Source organism: Periophthalmus magnuspinnatus, chromosome 7, assembly GCF_009829125.3.
Source record: "Periophthalmus magnuspinnatus isolate fPerMag1 chromosome 7, fPerMag1.2.pri, whole genome shotgun sequence".
Classification (NCBI taxonomy): Eukaryota; Metazoa; Chordata; class Actinopteri; order Gobiiformes; family Gobiidae; genus Periophthalmus; species Periophthalmus magnuspinnatus.
The window spans coordinates 6,468,579-6,491,749 of NC_047132.1; the positions used below are offsets into that span (position 1 = coordinate 6,468,579).

Genomic DNA, 23,171 nt, shown 5'->3' on the forward strand with positions numbered 1-23,171 from the left:
AACTACTTTGGCCACAAGTCTCCAGCAGCAAACACAGGGCCAAATCTTGCTTTATTCTCAGTGCTCTTTTAATATTCACTCATCTATACTTTTCGTATACTAATGCATTGCTTAAAAAGTTTGAGGACAGCTAACCCAGGACTCTTGCAGTTGTTGAAACATGCAGGGCCCAGTGCCAGGCTGGGATGTGAGAGTAGCTCTGTGCTGTGGCGGACTCTGCTCCCTGCTCCTCTGTCCTCAGGCTGGGGGACCACAGCATCACCTCCTCAGCCCCAACGAGGCCTCCATCAGACCTGCCCCGAAGACCAAGGACGCACCAAGTAGGTTACAACAAACTGACTGGCTCTGGTATAATGCATGTTTAAGACACACCACTAGCACGAGTAAACTACAGGATGGACATATCACCAGAAGTCACAGCATATTTTTATTTCTGGATGTACTATAACAAAAAATTAACATATTCTTTCACATGGACAACTTTCAGAATTGTATGCTAAATGTAATTCTTATCATTTTAACTTAACCATAGTATGTACAGTCATTTTTGGCCAGAAAATAATCTAAAATACAAACATGTTTTTGTTGTGTTCATTGCACTAAAAACTCACAGCTTGCATCTCCACAAACCTGACTCCTATTCGGCCTGGAGGATGGTCATCTGCTTGTTTCCATGGAAATGTCGTTCCTTTGGCTTTAATCTTCCACATTATGGCATTAAATTCATCCATCTCCAAGTAGAATGTTTCAAAGTATGGTTATAACTTTCTGTTTCCATGGAATCATCCGGTTGACTTTCCTCCTCTAAAATCTTACATGCTATGCCTTTAAAATATAAGGGTTGCACACTATTGTAAAATTGTTCATTTGGTCAGTTCATTATTGGCAGTTTTCAGCGTGTAGAGCGTGATGATGATGTCATACTCCCAGATGAGTGGAAAGAGGATTTTGTCACTTTGATTACTGTGTCTTTCCATAAGAAATATCCAGGAAAATGGGCAAATATTGACCTGATCTTTTCTATGACTTTCTATAACGATCTGTATTACAACAAAAATGTGCATTTTAACAGTGTTCATTTTAGCTGCCCTCCATCTCTATCAAATATTACTGACACGTAGAACATTGTGACGCCATCTGAAATCCACCTCTTACATTTTTGTGTAACTGAAATTTTATTGAACTTTATTCCCTGATATTGTGCAAAATCAAATTTGCACAACACTGGATAATTCATCATGTTCTGAAAGGGTTAAAAACATCTCTGAGATATGAGCCCATATTTGCCCTCGTATTTAACCTCAAACAAGCTGTGCGTCTGTGTGCGCTGATGCAGCAATATTGGCCCATGTGCCAGTGTTTCTCAACAGGTCATGTGATTGACGTACAAGCTTCATGTTTGACTAACTTCTCTTTGTTGTCTGTGTCGACCCCTGCTCCCCTCTCTCTCTTTGCCCCCTCACCTTCCTACACTGTCCCTCACCCCTCTCTCTTTATCTCTCTCCTCGCTCTTTTTGCCACTTTCTCTCTCTAATTCCCCTCTCTCCCCTTGTGTTTCTTCCACTTATTCTGTTTCCTCTCTGTCCATCTCTCTCTTTCCCCATCTCTGTGTCTCTCTCTCTCCCACCTCCTCTCTTCATCTCACCCTTTTCTCATTCACTTGATCTTTGTGTCTCTCCTCTCCCTCTCTTTATCATCCCCTTCTCTCTCAACCCGCCTCTCTCATTCTTTCTTCCTTCCCCTCCCTCTCTCAATCTCTCTTTTTCTTTCCTGCCTCCCCCTCTCTCCCTTTTCTTCCCCCTCTTTTTTTCTCTCTCTCTCTCTTCCATTCCACTCTCTTATTTCCTCTCTCTGTCTATCTTTCCCCCCTCCTCCTCTATGCCTCTCTCTTCTTTCCACAATCCCAATCTCTACTCCTCTATGTCTCTCTCTCCCTTAATCATCATCCCTTTTCCTCTCTCTCTGTCCATCTCTCTCTTTCCCCATCCCAATGTCTCTCTCTCTCTCCCACCCCTCTCTTCATCTCACCCTTTTCTCCCTCACTCAATCTTTGTCTCTCTCCTGTCCCTCTCTTTATCATCCCCTTCTCTCTCAACCCTCCCTGTCTCTCTTTCTTTCTTTCTTTCTTTCTTCCCTCCCTCCCCTCTCTCAATCTCTCTTTTTCTTTCTTGCCTTCCCCTCTCTTCCTTTCTGTCCCCCCTCTTTTTTCTTCCTTTCTCTTTTTCATTCCACTCTCTTACTTTCTCTCTCTGTCTATCCTCCTCTATACCTCTCTTTTCTTTCCCCAATCCCTCTCTCTATTCCTCTTTGTCTCTCTCTCTCTTAATCACCATTTCTTCTCCTGTCTCTCTCTGTCTGTCTGTCTGTCTCTCTCTTTACCCCACTCTCATCCTCTGCCTCCCTCTTTCCTCCTTCTGTTTCCCTCTTGTAGACACAGGTTAATGGAGGGGATGGAGGACCTCCTGTTCTACACCATCACTGAGGGCAAAGACAGCATTCCCGTGTCTCAGTTTATCTCTGTGAGTCGACAGCAGCCTTCACACTTCACCTGTCACTCAATGTTGTGACTTTCCACTGCGGCAGAGCTCGAGGACACACCTGATGTTTACTAAATTAATCTTAGCACGGAAGGAACTAGAGCTGAAAGAATATAATCACAATTAAAACGTGATCACGTTAGACCTCATGCACATTTGTTTACATTCAGCTGTTAGTTCCAGCAGGTTACAAGTCAGACCAAGTGCATGTTTTTCAAAAAAATGAAAGCAAATGCAAGGTAGATAAGTTAATGCCATGTTGTGGAACATGCCGGGCAAAGTTACACCTTCAAATGAAGTTACAGTTGGCTTAACACAGTACACAGAGTAGACAGTAGAGGAGGAACTATCTGGAGTGGCAACACTAGCTCAGTTTGTCCTCTGATCTGAAGGTTGCCAGTTCGATTCCCGCTCTCAACCCCTACAGGTTGGCGGTGTGACTCCAGCTCTCACAAATGAATACTGTCATTGTGTCCTTGGGCAAGACACTACCCCCCTCCACCTTCAGCATCTGCGTACACTGGTGTATGAATGTGTGTGTGAACGGATGAGCAGTTCCTTAATGCCTTGAAGGTGGAAAGACGTTATATAAAAATGAGTAAATCTTGATCTTCAGTTTCCATATTTCATCTACTTTTAGAAGCGGGATTCAGATGTTATTGCCCCTCCTATAGGACTCATTTACCCTTTATTATCTTAGTTTGAGCTTCACTACCATAAATAAAGTTACAAAGGGTCTATTTCCTGTTCTTTACTTCTTCTATAGCCCACTACTCCAACTCCAAAATATGTGACTTTTATTTTTGTTTTAATTGGACGTAAACATGAAAGGGACCCCGGCGTATCGTATTTGAACATTGATTTTATTTGAGTTTTTTATACCTATTTACAATTATATTCCTTGCTCTAAACTTAACCTTGACGTGGGAAGTGACAGACGGCATAAACAAAGCATGTCCTCGGCTGAATTCTTCTATGTGGTGAGAAGGTGTTTGGGGCCGAGCTTATGTAATGACTCTAAAAATAACACCTGGCATATTTCTAAATTCTGGGGCACATGGATTAAACCTGTCACAGTAACGAATTTTGATGGGCCAATTAGTGTACTACTGTATTATCATATGTTACCATGGATTTTTAATACTGTCACAATGTTGGTATCCACAGTTCACCTTTGCGTAGTGAATTTTATTAACCAGAACTGAAATAAAACATAGGAAACTACAAAAATGAATGAATTATATTAAGCTAGAGTGTGTGCTATTGTTTTGCATGTGCACACGTTTTTCACAAAATGCAAAGAAAGGCTTTTTATTGCATATCAGCCTCTGCGTAATTCAAAAATCATTTCCAGCTCTGATTGTGAAATAAAGACGCATCACGGCCGATGTGTGGAAATAGGTCAAGAGCGCGTGGTGTGTCCTGAGGTGGAGAAAAATACAAAACCGGTATCAACATAATTACAGAGTTCGCAGAAAGACTTTGAATCACCCACATACAGTCCCTGGTGTACTATTAAAACTACAGGCACTGTTCTGTGTAATGAAGAGAGTGCTGCGCTGGGCTTTGAATAGTAGAGCAGTTTAATTGATGCATAATGGTAAACAGTGCTTAAATAATCTGCAAGCTATTTAGTTTGTGAAGGAAAGGCTTTTAATAGAGAATATGAAGGATTGGTTGTTGGATATGTTGGATATATTGTCAAGAGTCCGCTCTGACATGGTTTGGAAGTTAATAGAGTGTATTTATTGCACTGTGTTACTGTTTGGATTACAATTGGTGCATTAATAATCTGCTAAACCAATAGAAGAATCACAAAGATTTTATAACATGTACTTTAAACAATTGCGTTATCAGTTTTGGTGCAGTACAACAAGATCCTTTTGGGTTTTTTATGTGGCTGCTAGATGCACACTGTTCCAATTCCATTTCATTTGTGATTTTTCATTCTTTGCTCTTCATCTTCACCTGTGTTTTCAAGATGACAGCAGGCAAACCATGCATTTGCCACTGAAATATCAAAAAACATATTAAATGCAACTTTTCTGACAGGCGTTTTGATGTTATTAGATTTGCAATTGATGTTTTAATTGCAGAAAATCATCAAAATTCTAACTTTAAACGCATCCAGGAGCATTAACAAGGCTGAAATATGAACTGCTAAGATATTCCAAGTGACCCATGTGATTCAAAGTGTTTGTAGAGGTCTAAATAACTATAGAATTACACGGTTTTATACTTAAAATAGTTAACTGTTTGCAGAGAAATGTTACAAAACTGCAACCATTCAAATTGTGATTGTAATTTAACGGCACTGAACGCAGTCTGACTTTATATTCTGCGGCGTCTCCACACTAGGCCCCGTGCTAAAATAGCCTCATGTCTGCTGCTTATGAATTAAGAGAGTGTGCCTGTTTTTAGTACAGCTAAGGTGGAGCTCATGAACCAGAGGGCTGACTTCATGTGAGAGGAGAGTTATATAAGTTTGAGGGGCCCTAAGCGGACAACCTGCTGCCCAATTTCTGTCTGAAGTATTAAAAGTCATTAAAAAACTAGTTGGATTAGCTTGAACTTGAATAAGAATGAGAGTCATGTTGACATTTTAGGCTTTTGTGATATGAATTACTGATGTGAAAATGATAAAACCGGCATTGAGCATATACTGTACTCCACAGTCTTTTTAAAGGTAATAAAATCTTTAGGCTAAAAGTAAAAAAAAAAAATCATAATATATATATGTTTTAAATTTAATTTTAATCTAATTTGATTTAGATTATTATTAGATTATTATTTCATTTTTATCTATTTTTTTTCTTTTTTTTTAAGATTTAAAACATACCTCATCCAAAACATACCTGAAGTTTTGTTTTGTTTGAGTAAAAGTTTATTATTAGTCTGTCTACATCTCCAAAAGCTCAAAATGTTAATAGCTCCTTTTACCGTTAGTTCACTGGAGATGGGAAATTCTAGCACTGAAATGATCCAAATGAATCTAGTGAAGGTGTCTGAAGTTTTAAAACACAGTGGAGCACTTCCTGTATTACCACATGACATCACAAGGTGGAACAGAGTATTTTTAGTTTGTGAGAAGAACTCTAACTCTAAATTTGCAGGGTTTGTGTGTTAAACATGTGCGAATGAAACAAAACACAACTCTAGGTCTGTTTTTTGATGAGGAAACTACATTATAACATAGATCATCCTTTAACACATTTGCAGTACACGTCCAAACACTGATCTTGTACTAATTTAGTCCTGGTGTAGGCCTCATTTGGCCTTGGTTTAATCCTTGTGTAGTCCCATATCTTGCTTAGTCCTGATTCTGGTTTAGTACTTGTTGTTTCTAACTATATGGGCCATGTTGTTTACTGTCACTTTTAACTGTTTGTCTTTCTCTCTCTCACTCCCCGTCTCTTCTGTCTAATTTCAGGCCCTGAAGAAAACTGGTTTGTTGATGTCGGACCCTCGGCTGCGTGACTGCGTGAAGCACATGAGACAAGCCTCACGCGACTCCATCGGCCCCGTCATGATGGACAAGGCGTTGTTTAGAAGGTGCAATCTCATACCTGTGTGTTTAACATGCAGCCAAAGAAAATATGGTAATGGTGTAAATGTTCACTGGACATTTAGATGGCCTAATATCCAGTGCTGTGCCCAGTGGTGGAAGAAGTATTCAGTTTTGTTGCTTAAGTAAAAGTACAGATACTGGAGCAAAAAAATTAAAAATACTCAAGTAAAAGTATCACATAAAAAATCTACTTAAGTAAACGTATCTGTTTGCACTTAAAGAGTAAAAAGTAAAAGCATTTTGCACAAATTTTGAGATCTAATAAAGCTTCTTATGTAGTGATTTTGATAAAGATTTGCCCTGAAATTTGTTTAATAGAAACAACTAAATCAATTTTTATAAACCCCTCAGCCTTTTCAGCAGGTTTTAGACAATAATAAAAAAGTAGAAAGTACAGATACATACTTTCAGATGTAGTGAAGTAAAAGTAAAAAAGCATCCACTTTAAAATTGACATGACTTATTTAAGTAAAGTACAAATACCTAAAATGTGTACTTAAGCTCAGTACTTTTATTTATTGCATTCCACTGCTGCTTGTGCCAAAGAGTACAAAGGCAGTAACGCAACGATGATGAAACTTTCAGCCTTTGCAGAACACCTCTGCCAGCTAAACTCACGTCATCCCATCTCACCAATCTAATCATTTACTGCTGCCAGCCTGTCTTCAAATGGGACACTGCGATATAAGCAAGAACAATCTTTCATTCTGATTGTTTTAAATATGTTTTAACAATAGTGCAGTAAAATATACAGGATTAAGAAAACTAGCACAAAAGAAACAATGACAATATGTAAAAAAGAATTGTGGAAAATGAAGTATTAGCAGTTGTATGTGTAGTTCATAGTAACTTTTATCATTCTCCTTCAGTGCTAATCTCTATTTAATATTCAACACTAAGTCTGCTCTTGAACAATCCACACACATTAGTTCACGCTAATTAAAAACACTGCTGTAAAATGTTTCTCTGGGATTTTTTTTTACGTTTTGCACCACTTCAGAAAACATTGAGCTGGTTCTGTGTCTAAATCAAATCAGAACTAACTCTGGGCTTAATACAGCTTAAACTAAAGCTACATTTGGAACAAGAAAATCAGGTGTTTATGTGCGTAAACAGAACAACTACAGGGTTTAGCTGTGGACCTAAGGGATCTCTAAACTGTGAGCCGGTTCTTAGCCTTTTCACACTTGGTGAACAAAGAAAATATTTAACTTTCCCAGTACCATCAGATCTAAAAGACTGAAACATGACTTAAAGATGTACTAGGTTAACCTGTTGCCTGTATATATGAATATGCTATTACTTTGCCTAGAATGTACTTTACTGTGGAATTAAATGTATCTATCTTGCATATAGTAAGAATATAAATACTTAAAAACATGCATTCTTACTGTGAGAATGCAGTATCAACTCTCCACAGAGCTGACCTGTAACTCTTTAACCCAAAGGTGGACAAAAGCCTAACTAAATATGTATTTGTATTGTTTCTAAATAAAAAAAAATAGATATGGCTAATAGGCAACCTCCAAATAACTATAAAAGCAAGAAAGTATTATTAAAAGAAAGCATGAAAATCACTATAGACCAACACTTTGATTACAATATTCTTCCTTGCTTATACGGTCTGACTGTATCTGTAGTTAAGTGTTCACATGTGCGTTTCCCTGACAACACATTAGACGCTCTTATGAAACAGATGAGGTGGAGGGAGGGAGGGGGGTGAAGGTGGAGAAGGCACATACACCATGAACATTATTGTGAGAAGGAAGTGAGGAAGTGTGCGCTGGGTTAGTTAAGGTTATTGAGGACTTGCACAGGTTTCAGCGCTTGTGTAACAGCGGTAGAGCTATTTAAGTCTGCACAGAGCTGAGGGGGAGACGACAGGTGCCAGCTGCTATGGGCCAATTCACGTGCCAGGAACCAGGGCGCTACAGCATGGGAAAATGTGTACGGTGCTTCTGATTAATAGTGTGTTTAAAACCTACCCTGGTTTTGTCCAAGTTTTAGTTGGAGTCCAGTTGAGTCCTGTTCTAGTCCTGATATAGTCCAAGTGTGGTCAAGGTTTCGTCAGGATTTACAGTCCCAAATTTGATGTGGTTTGTAAGCATCTTAAGACTTTTGTGTAAAGATCTTTTGATGATTTTTAAGAAGGAATATCTCAGTAGAATTAACCTGTCTTGAAGTGTATATGTTTCATTCTGGAGGTGGCACATCTCATCTCCTGCTTGATTCCATGAAAACACAAAGCTAAAACCATACTTCAGAATATTTTCCTTGGAGCTAGATATGTTTTATGCCTTACTGTGGAATATTAGAGCCAAAGGAACAACAGTTACATGGAGATAAGCAGAAGGAGTCAGGTTTGTGGAGATGCGAGCCTGCAAGCATGTTTTTCCATGATTTTCAGTGCAATTTAAATGGAAAAACTAGACTAAATATCAAAATGATTAACTACAGTAACTAACTACAGACTTGAATATGATCTATAATGTTACTCAGCTCATCTAAGCCTTAAAAAGATCAAGCTGCAGTTGATTAAAATAACAAACTGATCATTTTCCTTGCGTTGACATCTCACACTAGAGACAAAGTAAATTCTGCTGACTACGTATTATCCAGAGTAATTTATTCATCATAATCACACTGGGACCTATAAATACCATGGATAGAAGTAGACATTTTTGTGGAAATGACCCATATGAATAATACAAGTCGTCTCTCCTGTGTGTGTCCTAAAAACTGTCGACAGCTTTGTCTCAGATTGGCCGATCTCCAGGAGGATATTTTAGTTTAGAGCAACTGTGAGGGAATGTGCGCCTTGAAAGCATATACTAACTTTTCTGTCGGAGGGTCTGCCACCAGTTTGTCACCGTCTAGATGTTATTGCTTTGCCAGAAATGTTCTATAGTACCACAACGCATTTTCCACAATACAGACAGGTACTAAATGCAATATAGAGAAGTTTAATGCGGTACTGAAGAAGCAATAACATCTCCGTAGAGCCAAGCAGATTGAAGCTAAACCAAAAAAGTTATAGAGCATCCCTTTAAATATGTCAATGGTGTATCAACTTTCTAGTTTTAATGCTCAAATGTATTATCTGGTCATCTGTGGCTGGTAACAGAGTGCTCCAGTAGCATAGATAAAGTAATAGTCCACTGAGGTTCATCTGGTCTTCCGTTAATTTATTGTAATATATTCTCTTTTCAGCCCAAGCTCTAGTTTGTTTTCATGCTTGACAGTTTCGTCTGCTCACTAGCACTCTTTCTCAAAGCCAAAACCTGTTTAAATCCACTGAACGGACTCGTAACAGCAACATCAGGTGACCATTCTGAGGAAGAACGCTAGAGAGTAGTTGAAACTGTCAATGTTCCCATTGACCTTTTACTGCCTTTGTTACACTGATGAGCAAAGTCTGTTCTTGCTCTTTTCAAATGCAGATGCTAAATTTACACAAGAAGGTCAATAAAGTATAAAAACAATTATGCAGGACAAGTTTATTTACCTGCTTCCATTGTAAGGAGTATTATAGCCTCATAGTAATGCATGTCATAGCTAAATGGTCACATATTTATATTATAATGTTTTTACATCAAGAGCGGGATTCAAACCGCCAACCTTCCGACCAGTGGACAAACACGCTACCAACTGAGCTACTGTCACCCACAATTAAATTTAAATTAAGTTAAAGAAATGTGGACTGTGCTGGAGAGGTCCTTGGTAAATCTGTGCAGAAGTGGAAAATCTCTAACAGTATATTGTTTATTTAGACTTAAACATCTCAGAGTGACCCAGAATCGACCTCGACAAACATTACAAAACTTTCAATACTTCATGAATAAAGTTTTAGCCAGTTGATGTAAATTGAGTTAGATATGTTTAATGACGCTCCCTATCCAAATGTCACTAAATCTTTTCTCTAACTGCAGATGTGTGAGCAACATAATCCTGCTGCTGACAAAGGCATTTAAGAAGAAGTTCATTATCCCCAACTTTGAGGAGTTCACGTTAGAGATCGATAAAATGTACGACCACGCACAACGACAAGAGGGAGGACAAGTGAGTCTAACATTATATATAGTGAACAGATGTATAGGCCTGTCAGAACTAGAGTCACGTGTATATGGATATAAAAATTTGTTTCACGTTACATCACATTATTCAGAAGGTGTGAGCTCATGTGTCATGTGGCATCACAACATTAAACAGACATGTGCTGATGTACAGGCCATAGGCTGGTTATTTCTGAGCTCAGCAAAAGTAACTTGAGTGTAAACAGCGTGGCCTCATTTAAATGCTAAAGTGCATGTGACAGGACCCGATGCATTCCCTCATTCGGTCATCACCGGGTCGTGGTAGAAAATATAGAGTTCAGATACTGTAGGTGTGATAGACTCGAGGCGTGACAGAGGATTTAACAAAATGCAAGTGTTGTCATGTGTGTTTATTCATCCATTGATAAATATTATGTAAATTAGATAAGCTTTGTGTCTTGGTTATGGTATAGAGAGGTTTATTAGGGAAATTCATTTGCAGCATATAGGCCTGGAAGGTGAGGGCATCAGTGGTGCCTGTGGTCGTCGGAGCATTTGTGGAGGAGTGGAGGAGTGGAGGAGTGGAGGAGTGACTACAGCAGACATCTCAGTCCATAAAAGTGCAGTACTAGGAACAGCAGACATACTGTGCAGAACCCTCAAGCTCCCAGGCCTTTGATAGAGAACACGAGCATCAAGAAATGGGGGAAAATGAGACCACCATATATGGCAAGGCAAGTTTATTTGTACAGCGTAAAACCTTTCAGTCATATAATGTGTGTGTATATATATATATATATATATATATATATATATATATATATATATATATATATATATATATATATATATATATATATATATATATATATATATATATATATATATATATATATATATATATATATATATATATATATATATATGTATATGCATACAGACAGATAATAGATAATAATACAGAAATATACGATTAGTAGTAGTAGACACTTAATAGACAAAAACACACAAATGCTTTTGACATTTCTATGCCTCACCTTTAGAGTCACAGAGGTCACTGCCTTCATCTGAACACAGTCATTGACCTTGTTACTAACATGGTCAGGTTAAACATTAGTGGATTTTTAGTTTTTTTGGCAGAGGGATATTACAAATACTATATGATACAAGAATGCTAACTCCTGTCCTCATTTTGGTTGTGTGTTATTCTATATAATCTGAAATACCTTTTATCTGTTGTAGGTGGCTGACTATATTCCACAGTTGGCCAAGTTCAGTCCTGATCTTTGGGCTGTGTCGTTCTGCACCATCGATGGACAGAGGTAAAGTCATGTCATCATTTAATGTCATTCATTCTTTTTTCATCCATAATGTCATCTCACACAGAGGTGGGCAATATATTGTCTTCAAAATTATTCCAAATCGATTGTAAAAAATTTTGACTATTCACCAAAAAATAGCCATGGATTTAGCATGGAGCTGCCTCTCTCAGCAAATAAATTATATTCAGACAACAAGCTGTTTTCAAGCCACACAGAGACAGGGAGCAGTGTTGACTTTTTGGTGCACGTGAATATTTAACATTTTATACAAGTCAACCTACTTTATCATATTTTCTGCTTAACTGGAAATACCAAAATGAACTGATGTAGGTCAGCAACATACAGAAGTAAAAGTGGGCCTGGTAGAATGAGAGAAATACCATCTACAATTTGAAAAAAAAAAGTGACCAAAAAAGAGCGCAAATAATAATTAAATATCATAATCTGTTGAAAAGTGATATTTCTGGACATTTGTGGGTAATTCTCTGTCTATTCATTGTATGCAATATTTAAGGTCATTTACAATGTCTTAATGCTTCACTGGCAGAATTTGCTTCGGGGCTGATAAAATTATGTCTTATTTTATCTTAGTACATAAATAAAATATAATGTCATAAATCTGTCAGGTAGTGAGCCATGATGATCCAAAAAAACAACATATTTATTTTAGTCAATATCGCCCACCTCTTATCTCACTTTCGCTCATCTGTTCTGCCTTGTACACCCCCACCTCCCCGACCCCCACCCCTCCCTCTCATAGACACTCAGTGGGCGACACTAAGGTCCCGTTCTGCCTGCAGTCCTGTGTGAAGCCTCTGGAGTATGCCATTGCTGTGCATGAGCATGGCACCGAGCATGTGCACCAGTTTGTGGGCAAAGAGCCCAGTGGACTCAAATTCAACAAACTCTTTCTAAATGACGAAGGTAACTCTAACTCATCCATGATCTCATTACATCATACTCAGCTGCAAAGCCAGAATATCATCCAAGAAATTATTTTTTGTTTGATTTAATTTAATTTGTGTGATTTTTCTCATTACTAAGCTGCTATTTTGGATGTTGTCTGCAGATAAACCTCACAATCCAATGGTGAATGCTGGAGCTATTGTGATCAGTTCTCTTATAAAGGTAACATTATTTTGCATACACTTACTTATCATGAAGGAGATGAATGTTATCAGTCTAATCAATAATGCATTAATGTCATACAGTATATGTGTGCACAAACATGTACAAATATTTGACACCTATCAACCCAAAAACATGGACAAAAGCAAAAATCCTGCAGATGTGGCAGTCCTGACCAAGCCTGACTGTCTAAGCTACATCTGGAAAGGTGGACACTATAAGAATGCATGTTTTTAAGCAGGTAATTTCTCAATAAAAACACCAGCAACTGAATAAATGTAAGACAGATAAGTTTAATGCCATATCATAGAACATTCCAGGTGAAGCAGAGACATCTCCATAAAGCAGGTAGCAGACCATCAACCAGAAAAGTCACAAAATTAAGGACACGGTTGTTTGGCCTGTCGCTGTTTGCTTCTGTGTGGAAACAGCTGAGGTTGACAAATTTTCCTTGTCTCCTTTATCACCCAAGGCTATCTCTGTATCCAAACAATCCTAAAATGCGGGTGATGGACTTTGGCCAGACTGACCGTGACGCAAACTCAAATTATTTCAAAGCCATTCCCTTTTATGGACAAGTATATTTATTTTTCGCGAACATACCCAGCTGACTGAGGTACACTGAGGCCTCTTGTCAAATATGGGACAGGTTCACGAGGGAACGGGAGGGGCACATTTTTTTGGGCTTGACCTTCTCCACTGACCAATAAGAAGCCACAGAGCAGAAGGTGTGTTTTTGGGAGGAGGAAATACACACTATACAGTTTGACCTGCTGTGTTGTGTAATATTGTAATTTACAGCTGCAATTAATTTAAAATAGAAGTAGGCAAAGTAACTAATAGGCTGATATATACTGTACTTTTATATTCTGATGTAATGTGATATCAGAATATAAAAGGCATTACAGTATATTTCTATATGTATTTGTAGAATTTATTTTTTAACTTGAAGAAAACTGTAATTAAACATTTGAGACTAAAATGCAGTAGTCAGTATAGTAGTAGTATAGTAGTTAGTATAAATATCTAGTTTTTGTTATATAATTTTCAGCTACAAATAGTTTGTATTAAAAAAGGCCTTAAAAAACTTTACGCTTCAGTAAGTGCAGTGTTATTCAGTTCATTATTTTAATTTAATTCTTTTAATTATGTATTTGTGCAGTATTGATAATTACTAATGGCCAAAGTAGGGTGACCTGTCCCTCTTTTGGTCGTCCGTTAGAGCGAGTAGGGCCCCTGTGTCCTGTCCCACTTACTAGAGAATGCCCCACTTTTTCACTGAGGCCACATTAATTATAAAAAGTGAGATTTACTTATGATATTTTTTTTTTCTCACAAAGAGATCAAGACTTTTTCGGTGTATGGACTTTCAGGGTTGTAATATAGTGGCACTTATTGCTATTCTTGAGTTGGACACGCAAATTTAGAGGGATACCTGCATTCCCAGCCCTTTAGTACTATATTGTCGATGGTCAATAATAATGAGTCCCAGGTTTAATTTATTTTGTGTAACCAGTTTAGATGTTCGTGTCTGGTCGGTTATTCCTCCTCTGATTAGATTTGGCATGTTTCCATTTTCTTGAGAGTGAAATTGAAACGAGCTCTTAAACAGTTGCACAGCCTTCACTGCCAAAGGGATTAAACACTCATTACTATACGGACACACACACCACAGTGCCCCGGGACAGTGGACATCAAAGGACAGAAACACTGCCCCCTGTAGGGACAAACAGGGAAACCACTCAGAGAGAACATGAACATATATAGCAGGGTAAATAATGGGCAAATCACAGTTGTTATGATTAATGTGAGGAGAATTGATCATGATGTGATGCTTTTTTACAAAATGCGGCTCTAACATGAGGGAGATGTTCTTTGGTGCTGGTCCATGAAGAGACTTGTTCACATGCAGAGCTGCTTTGAAGTCTATTTTCTGAGCCACAGGAGCCAGTGAAAATCTGCTGCTTGTTACGATGAAATGCAACTAACTTGGTTCCATGTGTGTTACTAAGAAATTCAGATCAATTTTGCAGGTTACAATGAACAAAATGTAAATGAATGGCCTATGTACAGTAACCTACAGTTTATAGGATAAACAGGTCTTTATTGTGACATAAACAGTCAGATATAGAGCACTTTAGCTTGCTTTTTTAGACAAAAAATTTTCACAGTTATATTTTTTTGTGCTTGCATTTATATTATGACCTGAATAATTATGACTATTGATTAACTAAATAATCTCCACATCCCAAGTCAATATTACATTTGACATTATGGCCTCAATATCATGTGAAATGTCAAAATGTCGATCAATAAATCTTTTCTTTTTCTTTTACAGCCCATGTCCAATAAGGCAGAGCGCTTTGATTATGTAAGTATATTCACTTTTGTCTGTATTGTCTAATTATTTATTTACTCATACTTTGTTCATTGGTGAATGACAAATGTTATTCTCAGGTTATGGATTCTCTTAAAAGCATGGCGGGTGCGGAGTATGTGGGCTTCAGTAATGCAACGTAAGCTTTTATTTACATCCAGAAGTACTGAACATATTAAGTTGTTATTATGCTGTTGATTGTAGGTTCCAGTCAGAGAAGGAGACTGGAGACAGGAATTATGCCATTGGTTACTACCTCAAGGAGAAGAGAGTGAGTCATTTTACTGCGTCATTGCAGTTTATTGTGTTTTAACAGTGCACATGTCTGGTGTAGTGTTTTTAAACATATTCACATGCGTGTCCTTACAGTGCTTTCCAGAGAACGCAGACATGATGGCAGCTCTTGACTTTTATTTTCAGGTAAACGCCATAACTCTAAATTGCAACATGGATACACCAGTTTATCTTAGTTGGTTAGACTGGGAGTTCTATTCCACATTTTAGACTCTTGGTTTGTCTTTGGGCAAGGTACTTTTCATTATTTGCCCATATGAATGTATTAGTTTGGTTATATCCATGCTGGGAGTCTCACTGATGAACCTCTGTATTTCTTTGACTGGGAAATGAATAAACTATGCAATGTGAGTGTCTAAATTGATAAATGATACAATAAACTTTATAGAACCTTTATTAATAATTAATCGTAGTTTAGATGACATGTCAAAAAAGTAAATTGTATTAACTACTTGCAAATGTTTCATAGATAAATAAATAAGTATCTATATAATTTTACACAGTTTTATAATGATTTCAGCTGTGCTCTATCGAAGTGACCTGTGAGTCTGGAAGTGTCATGGCTGCCACTCTGGCCAATGGGGGCATCTGTCCAATCACAGGTGAACGTGTGCTGAGTGCAGAGGCTGTCCGAAACACACTGAGCCTGATGCATTCCTGTGGGATGTACGACTTCTCTGGGCAGTTCGCTTTCCATGTAAGAATCCACTGTGTTTAAACAGTAAATATCAGCAGGACTTGACATTAGTCTAGACAACAGTCCAACAGTCTGCAAGATTGTTCATGCTGCAAAGCAACAGTGAAGGTCAACAAAACACAATTCACCAAAACTGTGGCTGGAGAGTAACACTGCTCACATATCAAGACTGTTACAATATTATCACTGTATTAACCTAAAGTTCAGATATTTATTTGATAACTTGTATTTTTGCACATAATATTATAGAAATTCTCATAACTACAAAATGTTATCCTATAGTGTTAATAGGTTTTAGTCCTAATGAACAGGGAAAAAATAATATCCTTCACGTTAGTTGCACATGAAAAAGCATGAGCAAAGCATCATGGTCTATGTAGTTCCCTCTGCCGTTTTCACTAGAACTTTGTCTGTATTTATTAAATATCTTGTCTCTCATTTTGAAGGTTGGGTTGCCGGCTAAGTCTGGGGTGTCTGGAGCAGTTCTGCTGGTGGTTCCTAATGTCATGGGAGTGATGTGCTGGTCGCCCCCTTTGGACCGACTCGGGAACAGCGTCCGGAGCATTCACTTCTGTCAGGTGAGCTGTCAGTATTACCTCTCAAAGCTGATATTATTATGCTCTACAATTTATTTATTCACTATTTTATGTCAGGTTAGAATTTACATTTATTTTTGCTTGGATTTTAATTAATGTGTCTGAATAGAAAATATATATTTTATTGCTCTCTACAGAGTGAATCATTTTAAAAAGGCAGCAGCTAATAGATTATTTTTATGAATGAAACACAACTCCAGATATGTGTTTGAAATGCAAACTTATTTTACACTGGTTAAAAAAACAACACCAGGTACACTATGCAACTTTTCTGATAGACAGTTTACTGCATCTGCTTGTCTCCATGGAGATATTACTTTACCTGGAATGCTTCACAATATGGCATTAAACTTGTCTATCGTTTTTTAAAGTATTTTTGAGCAATAAAAACACCTGAAACTGAATCAATAAAACACAGATAAGTCTTACTGTCATGTTGTGGAACGTTTGAGGCAAAGTAATGAAAACAAGCAGACAGCGGACACTTCATCTGAAAAGTTACATAGTCCAACTTTTAATAACTAAATCTAATGTGTCTCCTGTGTGTTGTTATAACCTACTGTCACATTACTCTTTTCAGGAGCTTGTTTCATACTTCAATTTCCATAATTATGACAACCTGAGACACTTCACCAAGAAACATGATCCACGCAGAAAATACGACGAGGACCCTGTAAGTCAATGGCCATTTTGAAGATATTGTGACTTTACAAATGATCCTGAATGAATCTTTTCTTTTTACCAGAACAAGTATGTGGTCAGCCTGATGTTTGCGGCCTACAGTGGTGATGTGAATACGATGAGACGGTAAAATTAAAATCTTCACAAATTTTTCTCAGTAACCAGTTGAAACATTCACATTAACTGTAACTGTAACATTTACTGATGAAGGTTAATTTTTATTTTTTGTATTTTTAAGTAATTAACAAAAATGTTGCAGGTTTGCCCTCTCAGGAGTGAACATGGAGCTGACAGACTATGACTCTCGCACAGCTCTTCATATTGCAGCAGCAGAAGGTAATTTATGGTTATTGATTTATTTTGCATTCACAGATGTATAATAGCTGGTGTTTGAAATGTCCACATGCCAGATGCTTGATTACATCACATTACATCACATTATATTACATTACATCACATTACATTACATTACAATTATTTTACATTACATTTTCTCTTCATCTTTAGGTCAAGTTGATGCTGTAATCTTCCTCATAGAAATCTGCAAAGTGAATCCGCTCAGCAAAGACAGGTGAGATTTCAACACAGTAATGTGTTTTTTGGTGCTGGTTAGCGGTTCAATCCCCGCCGCCACAATATAATACTGTGGTTGTGCATTTCCAGAGATGGGTAGAACACAGTTGCATTTACTTTTAAATTGTACTTCTCATACAAGTTTTTGGACTACATACTTTTAACGTTACTTGATCAATCTTTAGTTTGAAGTTACCATACTCATACTTGAGTAAAAGTTTTGGTTACTCTCCCCACTCTGAGTAAATGTTTAATAGTAATAGTTTTTATTAAAACTTTTATACCCTGCCTGGCCAAAAAAATTTGCCACCAAAAAAAAAGTCTACACAGTCTCATATTTGGTTGTTCCGCCTTTAGCTTTGATTACGTCACACATTCGCTGTGGCGTTGTTTCGATTTCGCTTCTTCAATGTCACAAGATTTATTTCCATCCAGTGTTGCATCAATTTTTCACCAAGATCTTGCACTGATGATGGTCGAGTCTGACGCTGCACAAAGCCTTCTCCAGCACATCCCCAAGATTCTCAATGGGGTTAAGGTCTGGACTCTGTGCTGGACAATCCATGTGTGAAAATGATGTCTCATGCTCCTGAACCACTCTGTCACAATTTGAGCCCGATGAATCCTGGCATTGTCATCTTGGATTATGCTCGTGTCATCAGGAAAGAAAAAATCCATTGATGGACTAACCTGGTCATTCAGTATATTCAGGTGTCAGCTGATCTCATTCTTTGAGCACAGACTGTTGCTGAACCTAGACCTGACTCGTACCTATTTGCTTAATTAAATCCAGGTGGCAACTACTTTTTTGGCCAGGCAGTGTACTTTTACTTGAGTAATATTATTTTGAACTAACATTATTACTAATTATTCTTACTTGAGCACAATTTGGCTACTCTATCCACCTCTGGACATTTTCCCAGACTCAAATATATGAACAAAGAAAATTATTTTTGTTCAGGTGGGGGAACACACCTCTTGATGATGCCATGCACTTTGGACATGATGTAATTGTGTCACTGCTTCAAGATTACCAACAACTTTACAACAGCACTTACAGAAGCACAGACACAGAGGCCAAGACCATAATGGACACTATTAAGAGTGTTGTTTAAGTAGGTCTATTATTAGAAGAGTAAAATACATTTATTTATATTATTATGCTAAATTATTCTATGAGTTAAAGACAAAATATATATTTTATAGATTTGTGTAATTGTGCAATTTCTATTTTTTTCTCTCTTGTAAATAACTAGTTTCTTTTTTAATGTATTTAGAGGATGTATACAAATGTGCAATAAATGTAAATATGTGTATAGTTAAATCTAAAACCAAACTTAAAATTCTATTAAGCTTTTTGATTTTAAATGTCACTGTTGCTTTCAATGAGCATTAGTCAGCATTAATGACTAAAGCACTTCTGTTGTAGACTTTTACTGTAAATATGTCACAGCTATAAATAAAAGGCAAAACTATTTCACTTCTTACATTATTTTATTGTTCATCTTAAGGTACATGTGTTAAATTCATGTTGTCATAATATAATGGCACAGCATGGAAACACTTACAAAGCTCAAATTTGGTAATTCATGTCCCGAGAACACACAACACTTCACTCAATCAAGATAAACCAAGAGGTAATGCAAAAAGAACAGAAAAGCACCTTGTGAAGTATGAACGTGTTACTGATACTATGGATGGTTCATTATAGATCAGCGTTCAATATGAATTACCTATGAATATAAAGTGATCCTCACTCATTTACCTCATTTTGAGAAGGACCACATAACATGGGTGGAAGACACTGTAAAAAATCTAAATTCATTAATGCATTTAGGCTCCTATGACAATATTCAGGTGATAGGTGATATTATGGCAGTGCATCAAAAATGTACAAAAACATGCAGGAATCTCACCTTATATCTTTGTTTTGGAAGTACACTGACATTTTGCATTTTGTTATGTAACATTCCTGGTAGAGGGCATGGAATAATATCTCTGTGCAGGCAAGCAGGTGGCTGTTTGTCTGCACGGAGATATTATTTCATGTATTATATTTCCATAGAGACAAGCAGTTAACTCCACCAGGTCTAGTTGCGAGAGGCTTCTGTAAGAATGCATGTCTTTCAACAAACATGATGAAATAAGTTTAATGACACACTATGAAACATTTTTGGCAAAGCATATCATCTCCCTGGAGACAAGAAGATGGCGTACAGTCTACTGGAAAACGTATGTGTGTATGAATGTGTAACAGCTTTCTTTTTTTTTAAATTATTATCATTGATATGACTTGATATTTTAATCTGGCTTATCTCCAAAACAACCCTTTAAAGATTATATATTTTTCATTATACCTCCCCCCTCTAAAATAACACACAGTTGCCCTTTATGGACCCAAGTTACATAAGCCCCACTGCTCAAATGTCTTCACTTGAGGCCTGCCGGCTCCTCCAGGCCGCTGTGTGTCAGAAGCTCCCCATCCCACAGTCCAAAGGCGGGGCAAATCTCTCCCTGAAATTTGGCTTTGATGCAATGAATAATGCTACTTTTTTCTACATCTACCAGAGCTAGCACTCCCCCCTCGTAGTCAAGCAGAATTCCCACACGGTCTGGCTTTCCTACCAGCGTCACAGGAACGGTTTTATTGTTCAACATGGCAAACCACTTCCTCTGAGCGTACCCGTAAACCCAAGAGGAACTGTTGGTACCCACACACTCATCGCGGGACATCAACGCCTCCGCAACTCCGATACGAAATTGCTGGGATTTCTTGACAGTGACTTCCCAGTAATGCCTCCCACTGCGGATCTTCTCATCTCCGAAAACCACAGCCCAGTCTCGGAAGCGCTCGGGGTTGTTCTGCACCTGAGAAGGGTCCAATCCCAGGATGCGGTAGATCACTCCTGTATCCTTCTTAAAGAGGTCCAGACTGCTGTGAGCTGTCTTCTCATCTAGTTTGAACTTTGCATCTACAATAGAAAAATAAAACAGAGTTTAACTTAAGGGTAGGCAATAAGGACAAAAATGTCAATAACAATAAAGATACAATATTTAACAATCCATCAGCAATGTGTCTTGGTTGAGGTTTAAGTACCATATGTCACATGTTTTTTTATTTGTACAGGACACAACAATACATTATCCAAGACAAGTCATAGGAGAGATGCTGGTGCCAGGTTATAGCACGAATGCTAATTTAAGCATCCCATAAAAGGTGGCTGGACCATAAGTAACCACAAAAATGCAGAGATCACTTTAAACCCTTGTTTGGAAGGGTTCAGTATGTTTCTGTTCATTTCTATTTATTTAATTTTTTAGTTTTATAGACAATCTACATATCATTTAATTAACAATAACTGTGATATTATCATTTTTTCCTTGTCTCTCGCCTATAGTTTGACTGCCACATGGGCTGGACAATTTCTGATTACAAGAGTTTCTTACTAAGAGAGGAGACTGGGATGCCCCCCTCAGTCTATTATTTTTCCCAAAACAAGTCGAACAAATGTTTTGTAATGTATTTATGTATTGCTCGTTACAATCATATGGATTGCACATACATACTATTATTAGTTCAGTTTTGATTCGTAGACATTTTTACCTGGCGCCATCTCTCATGAAAAACTTGGGAAAACATTGTACAAAGTCAAAGCCCTGAAATCAAATAGTGGTTTGCTACGTGCGTGTGTAGTTACTACAACTACCTTTATTTATACTGTTTGCTTTGAGGCACGTGCACAGTGACCCGTATAAACAAATAGTTATGTAACAACAGGCGTGTGAAAACTTTACAAAGATTTACACAATGATAACTATTTTATGAATAGACAAGAGTGTAATTGAGACTAAATGTTTACAAATTACATTACAGAGATCACAGCTGCAGGAAAGAGAACTTGCTCTTTTTTCCGAGCTTCCAGACTTGTTGACAACTTATAATGAGGAATCCATTGTTGTGAGCCAGTTTTTGACCCTGTGCGTGTGGTTCGTGATTATTTCTTTAAGTTTTGACATACCGTTCCTGGCTGTCGTGACCACATAAGGCCTCCTCTGCAGCGGGCTAATGGAGCGTCTGCTACGGGCACAGAGGAGGGAGACTGCCCGCCCTGGGCCTCGATACAAGCGGACTGCAGCTGCTGCCACTGCGGGCGACGCCATGTTCCTGTGTCTGATCACGTGCTCACTCACTCGGACTTATTACAAACACAAGGTGAGCTCTTCTGCCCCTGCCGTGAAGGAGAGAAACTGCAGGACGCGTCAGCACCACGGACAGCGACACACAGACACAAACCAACCAGACAACATTACATAGTGTCCTATACGGGCCCCATAACCAGAGGCTGTATGTAGAACAGTTCATATTTCAGTATTGGGCGACCAGTATGGGCCCTAGCTCAGTTTGCCCATAGGTTCCATGAGGGCCATGCATGGTTTTGCACACATGTAGGCCCAACGTGGTTTTGCCCACATGTAGGCTCTAAATGGGTTTGCCCACATGTAAGCCGTACATGGTTTTACCCACATGTAGGGCCTAGGGTTGTTAGACAATGTAGTCACTGCCTTTAAATAAAATAGGACACCTTTAAAGACACAATCAATCACATTTAAAGGCTAGAGCCCTGCAGTTACTTACATATAGCATACAAACAGTTTACCATTTCTTTTACTCACTTCATGTCAAAGAATTGTTTAATCCAACCTGGACTTCTCACGTCTGCACGGCCTGCACAAACTACCTCAAACAAAGACTTTGAATGATGTTTTGTATTGATCTAGTATTAAGTCCTTTTATATAATATATAATGTTACCTGCAAAGAGGAATTAGAACAACAATAAACACAAACAAACAAAATCGATAAAGTATCAGCAGATGAAGCTAACATGCACAGACATGCTCATTTACACAATAACAGTACTAATAACCAGGAAAGAGAACAGAAGACTTTAACTGAGCCACAGTTGTGTTATTAAAGTTTTAAGATGGCTCAATATCAGCCGTGGAGTGGGAACTGCATCTATAATGTGACAGCTCTGAAACCTCAACACAAAATTAAAAAGCACATTTTTTATTTATTGGGGACATTGAAATGTGTACTTCTGTGCAGACTCTGCACACGTGACTGGGCACAGGTGCACTAGAGGAGAGGCACTTAATGGAAAGGTTTTAAGGACCTACACACTGTCTCACTGTCTCAGTGGTTCCACTGAAATGTGACAAAGACACAATGAAATTCACATTATTCTATTATTAATACTGTATTACTGTGTTTTATTACCAGCTATTTTCTGCTTTGTCATGTCTGCTGCCATGACCTCAATAAAAAGTACATTTAAAAATAAATGTTTTTGTGTTATTTTTT

At 37.9% G+C, this 23,171-nt stretch overlaps 2 protein-coding genes across 2 annotated transcripts; one reads left to right on the top strand and one right to left on the bottom strand.

The window, feature by feature from the left end:
• Positions 1–9: 9 nt before the first annotated feature.
• Positions 10–19,287, top strand: LOC117373978 (glutaminase liver isoform, mitochondrial-like). Its single transcript, XM_033970111.2, has 18 exons — positions 10–320; positions 2,432–2,519; positions 5,968–6,089; positions 10,035–10,164; positions 11,382–11,461; positions 12,222–12,385; positions 12,531–12,589; positions 14,928–14,960; positions 15,047–15,105; positions 15,171–15,237; positions 15,336–15,386; positions 15,781–15,957; positions 16,404–16,535; positions 17,134–17,226; positions 17,299–17,360; positions 17,494–17,570; positions 17,742–17,805; positions 18,769–19,287. Exons 1-18 carry the CDS (start codon positions 103–105, stop codon positions 18,920–18,922), a joined length of 1,830 nt encoding a protein of 609 aa, XP_033826002.1. The 5' UTR covers positions 10–102; the 3' UTR covers positions 18,923–19,287.
• Positions 19,286–21,974, bottom strand: spryd4 (SPRY domain containing 4). Its single transcript, XM_033970075.2, has 2 exons — positions 21,827–21,974; positions 19,286–20,779 (listed from the first exon to the last, which is right to left on the bottom strand). Exons 1-2 carry the CDS (start codon positions 21,966–21,968, stop codon positions 20,238–20,240), a joined length of 684 nt encoding a protein of 227 aa, XP_033825966.1. The 5' UTR covers positions 21,969–21,974; the 3' UTR covers positions 19,286–20,237.
• Positions 21,975–23,171: the final 1,197 nt, after the last annotated feature.

What these genes read in the sequence shown, in the direction of transcription:
- LOC117373978 (XM_033970111.2), top strand. Translation starts at nt 103, where the DNA reads ATGCATTGCTTAAAAAGTTTGAGGACAGCTAACCCAGGACTCTTGCAG. An exon ending in GAAAATACGACGAGGACCCT is followed by an intron (nt 17,227 to 17,298) that starts GTAAGTCAATGG and finishes TCTTTTTACCAG; the next exon opens with AACAAGTATGTGGTCAGCCT. An exon ending in GATGTGAATACGATGAGACG is followed by an intron (nt 17,361 to 17,493) that starts GTAAAATTAAAA and finishes AAAATGTTGCAG; the next exon opens with GTTTGCCCTCTCAGGAGTGA.
- spryd4 (XM_033970075.2), bottom strand. Translation starts at nt 21,968, where the DNA reads ATGGCGTCGCCCGCAGTGGCAGCAGCTGCAGTCCGCTTGTATCGAGGC. An exon ending in GGTCACGACAGCCAGGAACG is followed by an intron (nt 20,780 to 21,826) that starts GTATGTCAAAAC and finishes TTTCTATTGTAG; the next exon opens with ATGCAAAGTTCAAACTAGAT.